This window comes from Rhodamnia argentea, chromosome 1 (assembly GCF_020921035.1).
Source record: "Rhodamnia argentea isolate NSW1041297 chromosome 1, ASM2092103v1, whole genome shotgun sequence".
In the NCBI taxonomy this organism is placed as follows: domain Eukaryota; kingdom Viridiplantae; phylum Streptophyta; class Magnoliopsida; order Myrtales; family Myrtaceae; genus Rhodamnia; species Rhodamnia argentea.
In genome coordinates, this window is record NC_063150.1 from 5,902,836 (window position 1) to 5,920,496 (window position 17,661).

At 40.3% G+C, this 17,661-nt stretch overlaps 2 protein-coding genes across 2 annotated transcripts; one reads left to right on the top strand and one right to left on the bottom strand.

Annotated features, from left to right (window-relative positions):
* The first annotated feature begins 1,190 nt into the window (after positions 1-1,190).
* LOC115754589 (glucose-6-phosphate 1-dehydrogenase, chloroplastic-like) lies at positions 1,191-5,721 on the top strand. The gene is made up of 10 exons (XM_030693660.2): positions 1,191-1,475; positions 2,511-2,704; positions 2,805-2,899; positions 2,977-3,091; positions 3,318-3,523; positions 3,606-3,755; positions 3,848-3,968; positions 4,224-4,453; positions 4,567-4,767; positions 5,228-5,721. The coding sequence occupies exons 1-10, from the start codon at positions 1,286-1,288 to the stop codon at positions 5,469-5,471; spliced, it is 1,746 nt and encodes a 581-aa protein (XP_030549520.1). The 5' UTR covers positions 1,191-1,285; the 3' UTR covers positions 5,472-5,721.
* A 1,646-nt stretch (positions 5,722-7,367) lies between these two features.
* Positions 7,368-9,192, bottom strand: LOC115754590 (fasciclin-like arabinogalactan protein 2). The gene is made up of 2 exons (XM_030693661.2): positions 8,574-9,192; positions 7,368-8,372 (listed from the first exon to the last, which is right to left on the bottom strand). Exons 1-2 carry the CDS (start codon positions 9,108-9,110, stop codon positions 7,668-7,670), a joined length of 1,242 nt encoding a protein of 413 aa, XP_030549521.1. The 5' UTR covers positions 9,111-9,192; the 3' UTR covers positions 7,368-7,667.
* Between the last annotated feature and the right edge of the window lie 8,469 nt (positions 9,193-17,661).

The following is a 17,661-nucleotide window of genomic DNA, read 5'->3' on the forward strand; positions in this document are numbered from 1 at the left end:
TTTGCAGCAGATGGCCCTATCTTTCTTTTGCCTATTGTCCGGGTTATTGCCACCTCTCACACTGAATGTTTGGTCCGGGTCTTCACAGTTAAAAGTCAATTCTTATAGCTTGTCTTCTGCTATACATTAAGCAGGTGAATTTGAATGCTCCATATATACTGTTTCATCTCCTAGGATTCCGGTTTTGACGTCATAAACATGTCCAGTGTGGTCTGTCATCAGCTTCAGATCTCGTTAGAACAGCCGTGTGGTTATAGGTTTGCTATCCGAAAGTCACAGGTTGCTACATAAGGAGAGTAAAAGTCCCATAAAAGAATTCAATCTTCTAATAGTTATTGCAGGACTTTCTCCAACTTGGTTATCTAATTCAGTAAATTCAATGAAATTACATTGCCATTAAACAAAACAGCTTATTGTGAATACGAAATAACATTTTAAAGGACGGTATAAACACATATCGGCCAACTCAAAGTTTTTCCAAGGAAACCAAAAAGGCCAATGTGTCGACCATCGAGATAAAAGTCAATTTTCTGTAGACTCAACTCTTGCCATGAGTGCTTAATTCTCGGTAATTTTTTTTTTGGCCAAATTTTCTAATATGGTGCTTAGCGACAAACTGTGTCTAACTAGAGATGTAAAATTGTTATGACAGGTTGAAACATGATGTTTCCTAACGCATAACTTGCTATTCTCTCATTTATTTATGAGTTTCATTGCGAAAGAAGCCTTATCTATGAATCAATCTCCGCAATAAAGGAATCAATTTAAGTGATTCCGGATATTTATGGGTATATACATTCTTATTTTTCAATACCCTTTTGACATGCTTTTTTTATATGCCAATAGGCATATAAATTAAATTCCCGCTTTCACTTTCCGCATGTCCCATGACATTAAAGTACACATCAATGAAAACCCTTGTTAAAGTCATATAAAGGAAACTGTCGGCTTCAGACTAGAGCTTGAACATCCTCTTGCGTTGGCCACCTGTGAGTCAATGATCTTGGTCAAACCAATCTTCTCCTAAATGAGAGAGAGAGAGAGAGAGTAGATGTTGCAGTTAGTACCTAAGTCTTTCATGGAGTTTGGTGAACACTGATGACAGAGGCTGCTCGACTAAAACAAGTTGAAGGGTAAGTGGATATATACCTCAGTCTCTCATATATGTGTATTCCCTCATAAAAGGCTGATGATATTACCTTGAAATCATCAGTGTAAATGATTGCTTCTGTCTCATGATCCCACAAAACCGAAAAAACAACTAAAAGCTTCAATTGCTTCTAACATGGCTTTACGTTTGGGTCCCTGTTCTCCTTCTTCTTCAGCTGCCTTTTCTTGCTCTTCGTTGGATCAAGAGACATTGCCAGCAAGAACGTCTGTAACGACCTGGTCGTGCCAGAGAGGTAAAAATGGCGCGAAGTTCGAGCTCAAAGCGTCCAACGTGCACCCACCGGGTGCTGTTTCCCTGCAGAATGGTTCGTTTCTTTTCTTTGCTAGTCATTTGATTGGCATATGAGAGGTTGATTTCGTAGTGAACCATCTGCTTGAGAAAATGTCCTAGTCAACAGATGATTGGTTGGTTTGCTAAGCGTGAGGGATCGATCTTCCGTGCTGTGGATATTTGGGTTGGGATTGGTCAAAAGGTGATTTCAAATGTTGAAATATTGCGGTTTTTAGAATTGAGGCATGCTAGATTGACCACTGTGGAAAAAAAAAAAAAATGCAGCATCCAGTTGTAATGTTGCTTGGTGCTAGAGATGTATGCATAATTTTGTCCACTTCGGACCCATGTGCAGGGGAACTATAATTGTGGGACAAGATGATAAGCATGTAGTAACTACTCATGCCTTTTAGCTGAATTTAGTACACTATTGTGATGAATCTTCATCACAGTTCCGTGAATATTCCAAGATCACATAGTTTTACTGGTGAACACGTGACATTCCAGTACTTATTAAAGGAACGGTCCGAAAGAGCCAACTTCCAATTGTAACTCTGCTCAGATCTCAAAAGTAAGTAAACATAAATAGGTTTGCCATATTCTCTCTCTTAACTCGCGATCGAATATCATTTATTGCTGGACAAACATTAGAATCTCATGCGTCTGGACCTTTTTTCACATCTCCTCATGCTTCAATTTGGTTGTGCAGAAAAACACGTCATATCGGACGCCCTTAATGTTCTTGACCTCTATGATGTAATGGAAATAGATGAGTGCCCTATTGCCAAGATCTGGTCAATGCATGACAAATTTTATTCGGGCCTATAAGTCTGATGTACCTATTGGCTGGCTTCCCTTTGTTTTGCAATCCTTGATTGCAGCTGAATGCAGTCTCCTCTTGCTGTTCAGGATGTCGTCTCTGTCAGATATGTTTGCCTAGGTTATGTTACTAAATGATAAAATCAGATGTCAATGAAATTAAACTTGTTTTTTTTTTAACTTTATTATGTATTTGTTGTCTGGTTTCTAAAGTAGTGCCGGTATCTAAATATGAGGCTTGTTGATGCAGAGGCTATCTGGACACATTCTTTGACTGCTAATCCTGTTAAGACTCAAGAAAAAGAGAGTCCTCTGGCCTTCACAGAATCACGAAAGGAAGAGTCAAGTCTCAGCATTGTGGTAGTTGGAGCTTCGGGGGACCTTGCGAGGAACAAGATCTTCCCTGCCCTATTTGCTTTGTTTTATGAAGATCGTTTGCCTGAGGTTTATTCTGCATCTATCATCAATTATCTGACCTGAAAGTTCTGTCTTTGCTATCTTATCGTTTAGCTTAACGTCTTGCATATTCTTTTGCTCGTTATAGAATTTCACAATTTTCGGCTATGCGCGGAGTACAATGACTCATGATGATCTGAGGAAGTCCATTAGCAAAAATTTGACATGTAGAATTGACAGGAGGTACACAATCTAAATATAGCCTGGTCTTACATGGTAAAGTTTGTTATTCACATGTGTTAATCACCTATTGCAATCAGGGAAAACTGTAACGAGAAAATGGATCAGTTCTTGAGGAGGTGCTTTTACCACTCCGGTCAGTATAGCTCCGAGGAGCACTTCCTTGAGCTCGATAAAATTTTGAAGGAGAAAGAGGTACTTGAATATACTTGGATTCTCTCTTTGAACTACACTTTAATTAAAGCTTGGGTTAAATGCATTACAATAAGTCAGCCTTAAGAATGTAGGTTTAGTATCCCTGGGAATTGAGCTTATTGTGTCATGCAAATGTAGACTATGGATTAGCTACAATCTAGCATTTCAGGCTGCTATTCAGCAAGTGATGGTGCACTGAATATAATCCCATAAAATCTCATTTCAGGCTGGAAGACGTTCAAATAGGCTCTATTACTTAGCGACTCCTCCAAATATGTTTGTTGACACGGTACGATGTGCTAGACGTCGTGCTTCTTCCCTTAATGGTTGGACTCGTGTCATTGTTGAAAAACCATTCGGCCGTGACTTAGAGTCATCCAGAGGTCTGACAAGGAGTTTAAGGCAATATATGTCTGAGGATGAAATATTCAGGTATTCATCTAGCATGATACCTACGGTTTGTACGGTAAAACATTATGTACATTGATGCTGGACACCTCTGATGTGCCTGCAGAATTGACCATCACTTGGGCGAGGAGCTGTTTGAAAACCTCTTAGCACTTCGCTTTTCAAATCTGGTATTTGAGCCTTTATGGTCCAGGAACTACATCAGAAATGTGCAACTAATATTCTCTGAAGATTTGGGGACAGAGGGTCAAGGCAGGTTAGTCGTATTTCCGCCCCAGAATTTTCTGATTTATCTTACCTGTGAACATCATCATGATCTGTTGCTTATCTATGCACTTCTCTTTGCAGATACTTCGACGACTATGGAATAATGAGGGATATACTGCAGAATCATCTGATACATTTACTAGCATTATTTGCAATGGAGACACCTGTTAGCCTGGATGCTGAGGACATAAGGAACGAAAAGGTAGGAAAATGTCTTCTTTTATCAAATTCCTGTTAAGGGATTTTGTAATGAGGGAAGGAGGCATAATGGACCAATTATTGGAGGAAGTCCATATGATCACCACAGAAATAACCTTAATTTTATTGTATTATATCTATGCAGCAACTGTTGCCATCACTACATTAACTTCTGTAGGTCATAAATCGAGCATGAGTAGCCATCTTCTGATTCTTTTATGTATTCCATTGACCAAATCTTCAACATTATTTGAATCAGGTTAAGGTATTACGTTCTATAAAACCTCTTTGTCTTCAAGATGTGGTCGTGGGCCAATATAAGGGCTGCAGTGAAGGGAATGCATCATATCCGGCTTACACTGATGATCCAACCGTGTCGAAAGATAGCCTCACGCCAACTTTTGCAGCTGCAACTCTCTTCATTAACAATGCACAGTGGGATGGGGTTCCCTTCATGATGATTGCGGGCAAAGCTCTCCAGTCGAAGCGGTATCTAAAACTTTAGTACCATTTGGATCCGTACAAGGTTCATTTTCTTGAAAAATGTATGCTGTCGAGTGTAAATAGTAGATTGAAATGTATCCTATTATACTGATTTTCAGTGCAGAGATCAGAGTCCAGTTCAGGCATGTCCCCGGTAATCTGTACAATCGGAACTTTGGAACTGACTTGGACAAGGCTACGAACGAGCTCGTGATTCGAGTACAGCCGGATGAGGCTATCTACCTAAAGATCAACAACAAGGTTCCAGGCCTTGGAAAGAGACTGGATTGCAGTGACCTGAACTTGCTTTTCAAAACCAGGTAAGGTACTTCAATTGTTCCCCGGTGATTTGAGCTTAGAGAGAGAGAGGATTTTAAAACGATTTTTGCTTGACAATCAACAATGCTGTTATAACATCTGGTGCCATCCATTGTTTTACGAAGGAGAGACTTTCTTTCTGATGGGCTATTGGCTCAAACCAGACATTCTGAAGTGGGGGTAAAACTCTTAAGGTAGTGACCTGGGGTAGTCGTGCTGGCTTCTTTTCTCCACCCTTTTATCTATTAGAACAAAAACAGCATAAGGTCAAGAGATAGGATACTAAAGGTGAGAAAAAGTTTAACTTCCAATGCTGGATCACGTAAAATGACTGGGTTTCATGATAAGTATCTTCTGCTTAAAAATGGCATGATGAGCTACTTCATGTTACTCCGTGTCATTCATGATGATGAATCGGTTGCACAATAAATTAATATCCTAAGATATGATTTCCTTGTGAAGATACCCGAGTGAAGGCCCCGATGCATATGAGAGGCTCCTCTTGGACGCTGCAAAAGGAGAGCGTCGACTGTTCATCAGGAGTGATGAACTCGATGCAGCTTGGGCAGTATTTACGCCCCTGCTGAAAGAACTAGAACAAAAGAAGGTTCAACCAGAGCTCTACCCATATGGAAGTCCAGGGCCAGTCGGCGTACATTATCTTGCCGCGAGGCACAATATCCGCTGTGTGGACTTTGGCTATTAATCTTCAATCAGTAACGGTTCTGTTCAGGCAATTATCCCCAGTCTATGTTTTCTCCATGGCGCTTCACGCTCTGCATGTTGTCGTAACTTGTAAGTGATCCGCGTGCACCGATATCTTGAACTTCCATCTGTAGTTTCTGTGCATAATTTCGACGTACTTTTACCAAATCAAACTTGTAAAGTCAGTCAATAAATGTATAGGAAGCCAACAAGCAGCAGATTATCAGATTGGTGCGGTAGTGATTCTTTGAGTGTCCTGGACATTCTTTTTACAGTGCATCTTCATCATCTTTGCATCCTGCCAATGGTGTTGTTCTTCAGTTTGCAAAAGATAAGAAACCGGATGCAGTAACAGCTCTCATGGAGCAAGTACTGTTGAATGGATTCATTCTTAGCTTCCTTATCATAATCAAAGCAAGTACATGCTCACATCTTCTTCATTTTCTGAAGTGCTTCTCAGTTCTAACAATCTTTCAAACTATGATTGATTTAGTCATTGAAGTGACATTAGACCAGCATGTCATGAAGAATGATTTGTGACTTATTGCTGACGATCTTATTCTACATAACAATTCAGGGAAATGCTTTCTAGTATTATGTACAATCTCAATCGTAAATCCACACATCATTACCGCGTGTTTTGCATAAAACACTCATTAATTGAGAGAACGTGTGGTTAGAAATAATTAATAGACTGTCGGGATAATCCGCGTCCCTAACAAGGATATTAGTATGGTACTTGGATTATGAATAGCATATTTGCAAAAGCTATCTTTATTAACATTTATTCATATGGTTAATTGATTACTAAAAAATATTTAAGATTATATTAAATCAACGAAGATGACATGGCTTCTTCTTTTTTAAATAAAGAAAAAAACTTACATTGTGTATATCAATTAAAGTATATGATCAAATTAAAAAAAAAAAAAACCAAAGTAATGAAAACCCAATACGCCATACGATATCGACATCTATATCGATGCAAAAAAACACTTATTACAAGCCACTCAAACAATAAACTTCAAGAAGGACCCATAGAAAATATAGAGGAATCCTTCGATGTGGCTAGGTTTTGCACCATTTCACTCAAACTTGAGCCGAACCGTTTTAGCTATCGCAGCTATATATCAAAGAGGAAAAAAACGGATGCTTCGACATTCGGGTTCGGGTTCGGGTTCAATACGAACCCGATGGACCTCAATCTGGATGTCTTCAAGCCAAGTGCTTAATGATAAATTGTGATCGTAGCCTACATAAGGAACCCAACCCCCCCGTTTGAAGCTGGAGCCCATTGCCAATTTGGTGTCGAAGCTAGAGCCGCTTTAGAAATCAGATGAGATTTTGGTGGCGGATACGGATACGAATAGGGCGGCAGATACAAATATTAATGTGATTGATGCGCCATAGCTTGAATCTTTGGTTTTGATGTATGATGTGCGAAAAAGAGAATTCTAAAATTTGTGTATATTTCGATGTAATAGTTAAGATTACGTGAGCATATTTATAGGGTTTACGGAATGACTATATAGGACAGCTGAATATAACAGTATCAACTATGATCAATCGGTATGAATCAAAGAAGATAATAATCGTCATTTTATAACCAATCAACTCTAATGTCTTGTGTTGCTATGTTGGAGGTTTTGTACTTCTAACCATAGAGAAATTGCACCATGCTTGGGGCATGTACTTCTTTTTCAAGGAAGAAGATAGAAATGTGGGGATGTCACGGGGGATTGCTGTGCTAGTTTATCTCTCGAATAGTCGGTTAATTACGATCATGCCTCTTATCATCGGAAAAAGGAAAAAAAAATGTCAAAAAAGAGAGAAAGGACGATCGAAAAACCAGACACGAACATTAATTTACACGAAAAGACAACAAATCAAACGAATCTCAAATTAATACCCCTCTCCGGAACCCATTTCTCTTTATTGAATCCTTTTCACAGTCGATGATACAAAAATCAACAATATATCTGTCACATGGGCCCACCTCTCTTTGATAGCAAATTATCAAAGATTTGTATCAATTTGAGGACACCCATGATTTTATATTCACATTCACGTCCTTCTGCGAACCCCACCGATCTCCAAATTGACCAATTTGTTCCGATATAACATTTTTCCACACATGCATTGATGAAAAAGAAAAAAAAATAAAAATGAAAAAGAAAGCTCCTTTTTTTTTTTTTTATTACAGAAAGACCACCGACAAGCACAAACTCAAGACCGCACCCACCACCATTCTCACCCCACTCAACGGACCACCGCCGACGCCGTTGCTGTTATCCGCCGTCTGGTCCGCCGAGTCCCCCTCCGGAGAGTCCGCCGCTGGCTCGTCCGCCGCCGACGGGGACTCCTTCTTCTTCTTGCTCCCCTTGGGCGCCGGCGCCGGGGCGTCCGCCGCCGCCGCCGCCTTGAACAGCTCCCTGGGCTGCAACACCTTGTCGATCTTGTAGACGATCAGGGGGTCCTGATCGATCACCGTCCCGGTGATCGTCGCCGTCACGACCTTGGTCTCGAGCTTCACGTCCTCGCCGTCGTTCTGGACGGTGAAGTCGTACTTGCTCGCGCCGTCGGTGGCGAGGGTGTTCATGACGCCGTTGTTGGACTTGAGCATCTGGAGGGGCTGGTACACGGGGACGCCGTGGTAGAGGAGGAGGGAGACCTTCTGGGCGGCTGTGAGGTTCTTGTACTTGGGCATGAAAGCGGAGAGGGCGGCGTCGGTGGCGCAGAAGACGGTGAGGCCGCCCTCGAGGTTGTCGTCGAAGGTCTTGAGGGCGCCCGAGGCGGAGATGAGGTCAGCGAAGGACTTGCAGCCCTGCTTCGACAGGATGGCCGTGATGTTCAGGTCGGTCGGGCTCGGGGTCGGAGCTTCGGCCTCCGGCGAGGTCATAACCTAGCAAATAAAATCATGAAAATAACGAACCGCGACGAATATCTAAGAACACATATAGCATCTTTCACGTGTGTAATGTGAAAAGGACAAGAGGTTATAGATACTTAGCTATGAATACAAGAACGATAGTAATTAACGGCGTATGAATGTCGGTGGGATCTTTAACATAGAAATTATGGCAAGACAGTGCATATAATGTACCTGGCTGATCTGCAAAACAGAGATGTTGTAGGGGATCTCGTCCACGGACTTCACGAAAACAGCATTGAGACCGCCCCCATTGTCCTCGGCGCCGAACCCAACCTTGCCGCCCTTGAGGTCGGTGATGTTGATGTAGCCGGAGGTGCCGGCGGCCGCGCCGGTGGCCTGGAACATAGTGGAGGTGAGGGTGGTGCCGTTGCTGATCTGGTGGAGCTTCTTGGTGCCGAAGTAGTCCACGAGCACGTGGAGGGACAGGACGTTCTTGAGGGTCCCGATCGAGAGGTGCTTGTCCAGGATGGCGTTCATGGCGGCGTTGTCGACCGCGAGGACGGTGATGGTGAGGCGGCGGTTGATCTCGGTGGCGAGGTGGGTGGCGGTGAGGTAGTGGTTGAAGGTGGAGAACTCGGGGTGCTTGGCGAGGATGCGCGTGATGTTGTGGGCATCGGCGGCGGGGGCAAGGGAGAGGCAGAGGAGGAGGAGGAAGGGGAGGGAGAGGGCGAGCGCCGCGGCGGCGGAGAGCAGCGGCGCCAGCTTCATTGTGGTGGAGGAGGAGAGAGCAGGGGGACTAGTGGAGGAGAGGGATTGGGTGGGGGTCTAGTGGACAGAGTGGAGTGGAGGGGGATCGTGGTGAGTGTCATGTATATATTTTGCTTTTGGGATTATATTGCAATGCCAGCTTTGTATTAGGTGAGATGGGTCCATGTGGGAGGTCCATTCTTTTGGCCATGGTAATGTTTCTACACTAACGGTTAAATTGTGCAACAATTTGTCTTTTTAACGGCTATATGTTAATTTTTTTTTCAATGATATTGATTTCTAATTGAGATAATTGGTGGACTATATTGAAGCAATCTTAACATCAATGGAGGAATCCAATATACTAACTCGCATTTCTGTTCACGATCCGGTACTTTTGTCTCTAGTAAATTCTATATGATTCGGGTTTGATATAGAAAACGAGCAATGTCATCGGTTTTTTTTTTTTTATGAATAATAAAAAAGTCCAATGCCGAATCTGCATCTTTTGATTATCGTCATTTTCCCTTGTCTACATATATGAGAAACATTCGAAGGAAGAAAGATTTTACATTTCGTTTCCGTATTTTCTAATAAAGTTCAGATACTTTTTAACTTATCTAATTAAACTCCTTTTGCTTTCACAAATATTTGAGTGAAGTCCCTCTTACCCCAAAGCCGATCGAATTCAACTGATATGGCTGTCGAGTGATCCCAAAATGCGCCGTAGACAAAATATACGGATCCCCGCGTGGATATGTGTGGAAAATATAGCTAACATAGACAATGTGAAAGTACGATGTGGATAAAATGTAGACACATTGGAAAAGAAGAAGAAGAAGAAGAAGGTTATCCATGTTATGCTACAACTTCGCTCGACGGCACACTTCAGCCAGGTTCGGTCTGAGGGGCATAATTAGAGAATTTTGTGTAAAGTAAATTTTTTTTTTCCCTTCGGACCAATTAATAAACAGGCGTGCTTTGGATACCACAATCAAGAAGGGGTGAATTACCAAATGGGCAAATCCAAAATGGTCCCCGTGAGATGCACAACATCTTGGACCACTTTGTTATTTGCCTGGACCAATGATCCTCCTCCTGATCGAAGCACATGAGCAAATGTGAAGCTAAAATGTCCGCGTGGCTTTAGCTTAACAAGGTGGGAATATCTGAGCTTTTAATGACTCTTCGTCCTGTCCACCTGACGACTAATTAGCACGTCTTCAATCATTCATAACAATTCCAATTTCCACCAAATCTTGGCCAAAAGTCATTACTCTTGTGATTAATTCGAAGCAGTCTTTTGTCAGTGTCTCTGAAATGCACATGCAACGTCCTTCCATAAACGAGTCATATAGTAATGGGTCCGATAAATTAGAATACGGGTTGCTGGTAGAATTAATTTCAGAATTCTTTTTCCCCTCTTCCTTTTTCGATGCGAAAATGGACCCTCTCAGGGCAATTTCGATATTTTCGGGTGAGCCTTTATTAGGAGCGCATAATAGAAATCCGATACCTAACCTATTTAGTTATAAGTCAACTTAGATATATTACCTGCTCTACACCACACCGATTCTTCAATGTGGGAGACTTTTCTAACACAACTCACACGTGTAACTCAACATATATGGGGGGTTAAGCTCTTTCTTGATTTTGTCTATAATTGAAGATGTAGGATGTCCTGGATTGAAGATTTGGTGGGAATGATCGATTAAAGCTACCTGTTGTAGATAAAATTATGTGATTATGGAGCAAATTTAATATGAATTTGATGTCGTATTCACATGTCTGCCGCGCATATAATAGAGAAGACGATTAAAAGGATGGTGATGTGATCCTTTTACCTACGATGGAATCCCATTTTCCAAGTAGTATATTTAGGGGATTATATTAAACGTGTAGTTAAGCCTGTGGGGGCCCACAGGAAGTGTCGGTGGCAACGGGAGACTCGCCTGCGAAGTCCAGGCTGGCATGGAGCGACCCACTGGAGCCCTGCCACGTGGATTTGGTCGCGTCAGGTTGCGCGCCACGTCAGCCGATGCCCTCCGCTGGTTTGGCTTTTTGCCCCGTCAATATTTAAGTGAAGGAATAATCTTGCTTGGTGATGATTTTTCCGAACCGCCAGCCAGCACACCTTCTTTTGTGTCCAGGCTGGTGTGGTTTTTGTCTCGTTTAATTTGTACTCTTTTGTCCTTTTACAACCTAGAGATCCCTTTTTCCTTTTTTTTTTTCCCTCGCGAAATGTTTGCGTGGACCCGTGTCGAGTTGACCGGATGCATGACAATCATCGATCTTACCGGACCTTGAAATCAACGGTTGTGATTCATTTGATCTTGTGAATCGAACAATCTTGTTAGTGTACTACAGCTTGTTTGAAGTCGATGTTGAATTGCTAATCAACTGGGTATTTGTCAATCTCAATCGAAGTATCTTCCTCACGGTTGCGAATGATTTTGAATATGACTTATACTATTATATGACTCATTTATAGAAGGATATTGCGTGTTCATTATATATGTAATGCACGAGGAGGGCATGGTGCAATTATGATTTCAGAATAGGTCAAATACAATAGAATGGGAAACGGTACAAAAAAAAGTCATAAACCAAATGCAGTGGAATTAATCTAGCCCTAAATATTTTAATTAGATCAATTTAGTCCAAATAATTTTGTATTGGTATCAATTGAGTTCATCCGGCCTATTTGGAAAAAATCATTAACGTGGACATGCGTGAACATCTTTTTACATGAAATTCTAATTATTTTTGAATTTTTATTTTTGTTTTTCTTTTTTCGTCCTTTTCTATTCTTTATCTGTTTTCTTTTTGCTAAGTATCGGCAAGGGTTGCAATGCCCTTGCTGCCCATTAGGCTAGGGCTTGCGGGCTCTCGTTGTGCCAGGCAAGAGTCTCTGTGCCTTCACCCAATGCCCTCACCGCCCATAGGGAGGAGGTGGGTGAAAGCCTGGCGAGGGCCAAAAAACCCTTGCCAATGGCCAATAAGGGTCGGTTGGCGGCCCTTACCGACCCTCATAGTTAGCGTCGATCGTGCCATATAGAACAATTTATATTTCATCAGCAATTTCAAGTCAAAATTGACCGGATGGACTCAATAGGTACTAATGTAGTAGGCTTGAGATTATGTCGGTTCAATTAAAAAGTTTAGAACTGAATTGGACTCAATTCGTTAACATTGCTAACCATCTTGTCATCAATTGATATCAATGTAATAAGTTTGAGATTAAATCGACCTAATTACAAGATTTAAGATTGAATTAATATTGAGAACTCTATAGACTTGCATATTGTTTTTCGCCATTCAGCGACTTAAAGCAACCCAAAATTCCTAACCTAACTTTTATCTGTCGTTTGATTTTAGCACAATCCTCTGCTCCTTTTTTCCGTACCTTCTTTATCACATCCTGCTTTAACGGTGTTGCTTGCGCATGACAATCTCTCTGCCTTGCAGCAAAGTATCGCACGGGAACCTTGGACAGGGAAGTGAAACAGAGAGTGCGAGGCATGAGAGGCCAAATCCGAGTAATTTTTTTTTTTTTGTTGTAAAAATCCGAGTACGTTAAGTGACTTTAAGGTTCGGTTTAAACCCAGTTCCAAGAGGCCAACGGGGTCTCGGGTAAAACCGACCGATCAAAGGCTTAGAACCGGAAACCAAACCGGTTATTGTACGAATTGGCTTGGAACCAGCTGATTAAGACCGGTTCGATTCGGTTTCCGAGTTGAATAAGTCCGATTGAGGGGTTTCCCTTGAACTCGTTGGAGTATCTTCCTAACTATGTGGAGCACAAAGGTTTGGCTTAAGTCTAGAACCACGTAATAATATCACGAACACTCTTGACATATTCCACCAAATTTCTTGGGAAATTGATCTGGCATATTTTTGGCACAATAGCAAATCCTAATACAACAGGTTTCTATTTGTGCTTCGAGATGCCTAGTTTAGTCTCTTTCTATTATATATACACGCACACCCATTTCTTGTTAGTAATCAAATTTGCTAGCAAATTCATGTGATTAGGGATTTTTTTTTTTTTTGGAGGTGTGGCCTCAAGATGGCAGGATCTTAGAAAGGCTATCGAGACTTTTGACTTGACAGCCTCAGTGCAAGTCTACTTAGAAAGGCCTGGCCTGCCTTATATCCCAAACTTCCTTCCGCTATTGGGCTTTGATGCTTGCCTGCTCTTGGCAATCAATGATGTGATGAGCTAAGCATTATCGAGTGTCCTCTTGACACGTGACCCCTTACTAACCGTTGATGTGCCTTTACATGAATTACACATGGTAAGATCCAGTCCTTTAACCGATGTAACCGTCTTGCTATATATTTGAGTACGTTGGGGAGAGACTCCGGCAATTGAGAGCTCTAATGACTTGCATATTTCCACATATACCTTTGGTAACGGGACTTAAATCAGCTCATACTTTTATTATTGTTTTTTTTTTTTTGGTAAGGAACTTTTATTATTGTTATTATCTATTATTACCATTAAAATCCTATGCCCCTTATTCATACATTTTCTATTGCATCTTGCTTACTGGTAGTGCTTGTGCATGATATTCTCTCTCCCTCATCGTAAAATATCATCTGAAATGACCCTTAACAATAATAACATTTTTGAAGATTAATCTTTGAAACCCTCACCTTGCTCGTAACCTTTTTAGTCATTGTATGGGTTTCAATATAATACTAAACTTTTCAATTGTTCCAATATAGTATTAAACATTTATGTGAAATTTCAATATGGCCATCGAGGCCAATTTTCTCCTAAAATTAGTGATGTGGCAATCTAGTTATTGACAATCAACCTACGTAGCATGGAGGCGAAGATATGATTAAATTCAGTTAAAATAATAGTTTTATAATTCTTATAATTTTATAAATTTCTCTTTTTTTTCCTTGTTCTTTTACATCACAGTTCATTACTTCCAAATTTTTTTCCTCAATTTTTCTGATCCTATCTCTGTCTAGGATGTCTTTCATATACCATAGCCGCATGTCCTCTTTGTCGGACAGCTCCAAGATGTTAGCCAAGCTGAATGGTCTCGAGCTCCACTGCGATATTGAGCCCCAAATTTGAAAGATGGAGCCCATTGCGGCATTATGCTCCATCAAATTTGCCACTACATAGAGGTGCTGTTAGTAAATATTTCCCAAGCAGAACAAAAGCATATATGAAATTCTGAAAGATAGATGCTGGATGACATGCCCCTTGGCAATCCTAGGGCATCCCAAATCCGGGCTTGAGATTCTGAATCATTATTAGGGCTAACTTCATGCCTACATATCCCAAAGCACCAATTGACCTCATCCATCCAATTTCTCATCTCATATCATCTACAACGGGGTGGAAGAAGGCAGAGTGATGGGAGTCAAAGTACAGAAACCTTCCACCAACAGATCTAACCCCATCCTCAATCACAGCATTTTTGAATCGTGATCGACGATCAACGTCCGGACGGCAGCAGTGGATTGTTTGATGAGGTTAGAGAGATGACTTGGAGAATAAAGTTGATTGCTGAAGAAATAGAAGAAAAACAGGATGAAACCCTTTAACTTGGTCGAATATTAACACGCCCATTATCACCCTCCTAGATCTCTAATTTGGTCGGACACCCGAAGGAGCCGCAATGAGCTCATAGTCGTGTCACGAGGAGGCGCCACCATCCTTGAGCCGAGATGAGCAGCAACACGTGATAGAAATAAGAGAAGCTATAAGAAGATAGAAATTTAACACATAAAGAAAAGAATAAAAGAATAAAGAAAGAAGCAAAATGGGGTCATTTTGTCTAAATTGCTCATGTTAGATTGTCAGCAATGCTACATAGGATAGTCGCGATGACTGGCTTAGAACATTAGGGATTTCATGCGACAAATTAGTCACTCCATGGAATTTCACACAAAAGTCTGATACTACATTATTACAATTGAAATGTTTAGGATTACATTCAAATCTAGATTTAGGATATAATTAATAATTTCCATTGTAATTTTTTTAAGGAATGATTTGTTTTATTCATTAGTGAATTCGTTGATGTTGTAATACTCATTTATCTGTAGGAGTTGAGCTGTAACTCTTTAATGATAAATTTTCCATTGAATCGTCTAATGTCATTTATATAATATAGAGGGTATCATGTTACAACTTTTCTTAATGATCTCTCTCTAATATCATAGTGCATTACCATGTCATAGTGTCCTTTTAAAGTGTAATATGCAAGTGAACTTTGGAAGAAAGATATTATCATGTATTATGAGGATGATATTATGAGTATTCCTGGAAATGCTTAGAAGTTGAGATACGTATATTCTCAAGGCATTTGACTCGGGGTATTATTAGGCTCGGATTCGGATCGAAAGGCTAACTTATGTACGGACTCGGACGCATATTGTACTTCCAATGGCTAGTGATCTAGCTTGGATTATACACATTGAAAAATATTAATTTAGATAGTCTCGCTAATTAACATTACATCAAGACATCTTGATTGACTGACAAAGACGAGATTATTTGCTAAATGAAGAACTCTACTTATAGAAACCCGGATTTAGGTAGTATGGGCTACCAAATCAATGGGAGATTGTGATCTCAATTTCAACGGCTACCTAATCTTCTTTTGGCAATTCTATCCAAGGGGTTGATTGGAGAATTGATCTTCTTTGAAGATTGTCCAATGGTAGATTGGAAATGGAGGAGTAAGTATAAAAAGAGATTAATTACTGGAGAGAATAGAGAATCAAGAATGTAAAATTCTTAAATTTGAAGACAGCTTCGATCCTACACTCGTCTTGGTTAAGCTTTAAGCTATAATCTTTGAGAGGTTCTTGTTAGAGTAATTGTGTAAGATAGAGTGATCTCTCAACTAGGGTATCATTATTCATTGTAACCTCTGAAAAATTGAATAGTGAAATCCAGCCAGTAGACTGTCGGCGTGTAGAGTGAACATAAACTTGATCTAAAGTAGAACCATTATAAACATCATGTGCAAGTTTCTCTGTCTCCGAACTTTTACATACTACATCCGATGTTCCTTGCATACATGTGAATCTGAATATATTATTGCTCATATGTTAATTTGTACTTGGTTGTTTAAAAACTGCAATAACTTATCAAGTTATTTGAATTCACCTATCACCCCTTCTAGGTGATTAAACTAGCTACATCATCAAGTAATTTTTTATCGACAAAGTATTCTTTAATGGGTAATTTATCTAGTAATTTGGTAATTTTTATTTGCTTGTAAAACATCTTTTATCTTCTTGTTTAGACCATCTTTACATAAATTATCTGTTAAATATGGGCCGTCATGTCATGTAATAATGATCACATTTGATTATCGTTTATGTGTGAAATAGGGAGAAATTATTTATTGATTATCATCAATTTCGTATAGATTGAGTAAAAGTGGCACATTCTACTATAACTTTGAGGAGCTTTCTAGTGGAATCCAGCCAATAGGGTGTTAGTGTGAGAGAGTAAACATAAGGTTAGACTAAGTCAAACCACTATAAAACTCTATATGCAAAGTCATTTATCTCTCTACTCATATTCACTTAGTAATTGATAAAAGCTTCAGCATTGCTGAATATTTTCAGTACAATGATCATATTCACCCTCCGTTTTACTCGATCCTGCTCATATTCAACTTGATGCTTTTAAACCCACAATTTTTGTCAAGTTCTTTTATATTATATATTCATCCCTCTCTAGGTGATATTCTACTAGCCAACATCACAAATGATGCCAAATATAAGATTTTTCTCATCACCTATAGAGTAATTCAACTTCTATCAAATGTAGGCTGCATTTGATTGTCATGATATAAGTCAAGATAGGATATATTTTATCCTATCCCGTATTCGGTAGCTATCTAGGATAGGATAAAGGGGGATATAGTTAGGATAAAAAAATCCTAGGGGAGGAGGTGGAATAGACCATGATAGGATTTTTCAAAAGAGTAGACATGAGGAGAATCAGATTTTCTCCATAACCATTGCCTAGCCTCTGCGCCTAGTTGCCTCTCTGTCGCGTTGGGCTGTCTCTCTAGCAAGGGGACCACTTCTCCGGTAGTGGCGACCGTCAAATGTGACCACCTCTTTAACACCACCAGGCCAAGGTTTTCGGCCACAAAGCCGTGTATCTCTATAACCTTATTCTTTAATTGATTTTTAGGTGTGATATGAGATCACGCCCCTTGTTTTTTAATCGCTTGAACATTTTCATTATACGAAAGGGGTCTTGACATGTTATGGAGAACTTGAAGTTGATCAATGACTTTCAAATGGGGTCTTGACAATCGAAAGGGCTCTCTTGGATATTCGAAAGGGCTCTCTTGGATGGCCTATATGAGCGCATCTTCAACTTGCAAAAAGAGGTCGGATAATTAGATTATTTAGCACTTGTATACTCATTCAATAAGGCAACGAATAAAGCCGATGGGTCTTTTTCAAGGATTCAACTTACCCCCGATTCTACAAAGTTTGTTCCGTCGATATTGTTCCCGAATTCAGATGGCATAATCCATTGCTCAACAATAACTCACTCATCAAAACTCGT

Excerpts from the sequence above, each read along its gene's own strand:
- LOC115754589 (XM_030693660.2), top strand. The coding sequence starts at position 1,286 with ATGGCTTTACGTTTGGGTCCCTGTTCTCCTTCTTCTTCAGCTGCCTTT. Across the intron at positions 2,900-2,976 it reads ACATGTAGAATTGACAGGAG|GGAAAACTGTAACGAGAAAA; the intron begins GTACACAATCTA and ends TATTGCAATCAG. Across the intron at positions 4,768-5,227 it reads AACTTGCTTTTCAAAACCAG|ATACCCGAGTGAAGGCCCCG; the intron begins GTAAGGTACTTC and ends TTCCTTGTGAAG.
- LOC115754590 (XM_030693661.2), bottom strand. The coding sequence starts at position 9,110 with ATGAAGCTGGCGCCGCTGCTCTCCGCCGCCGCGGCGCTCGCCCTCTCC. Across the intron at positions 8,373-8,573 it reads CTGTTTTGCAGATCAGCCAG|GTTATGACCTCGCCGGAGGC; the intron begins GTACATTATATG and ends TTTATTTGCTAG.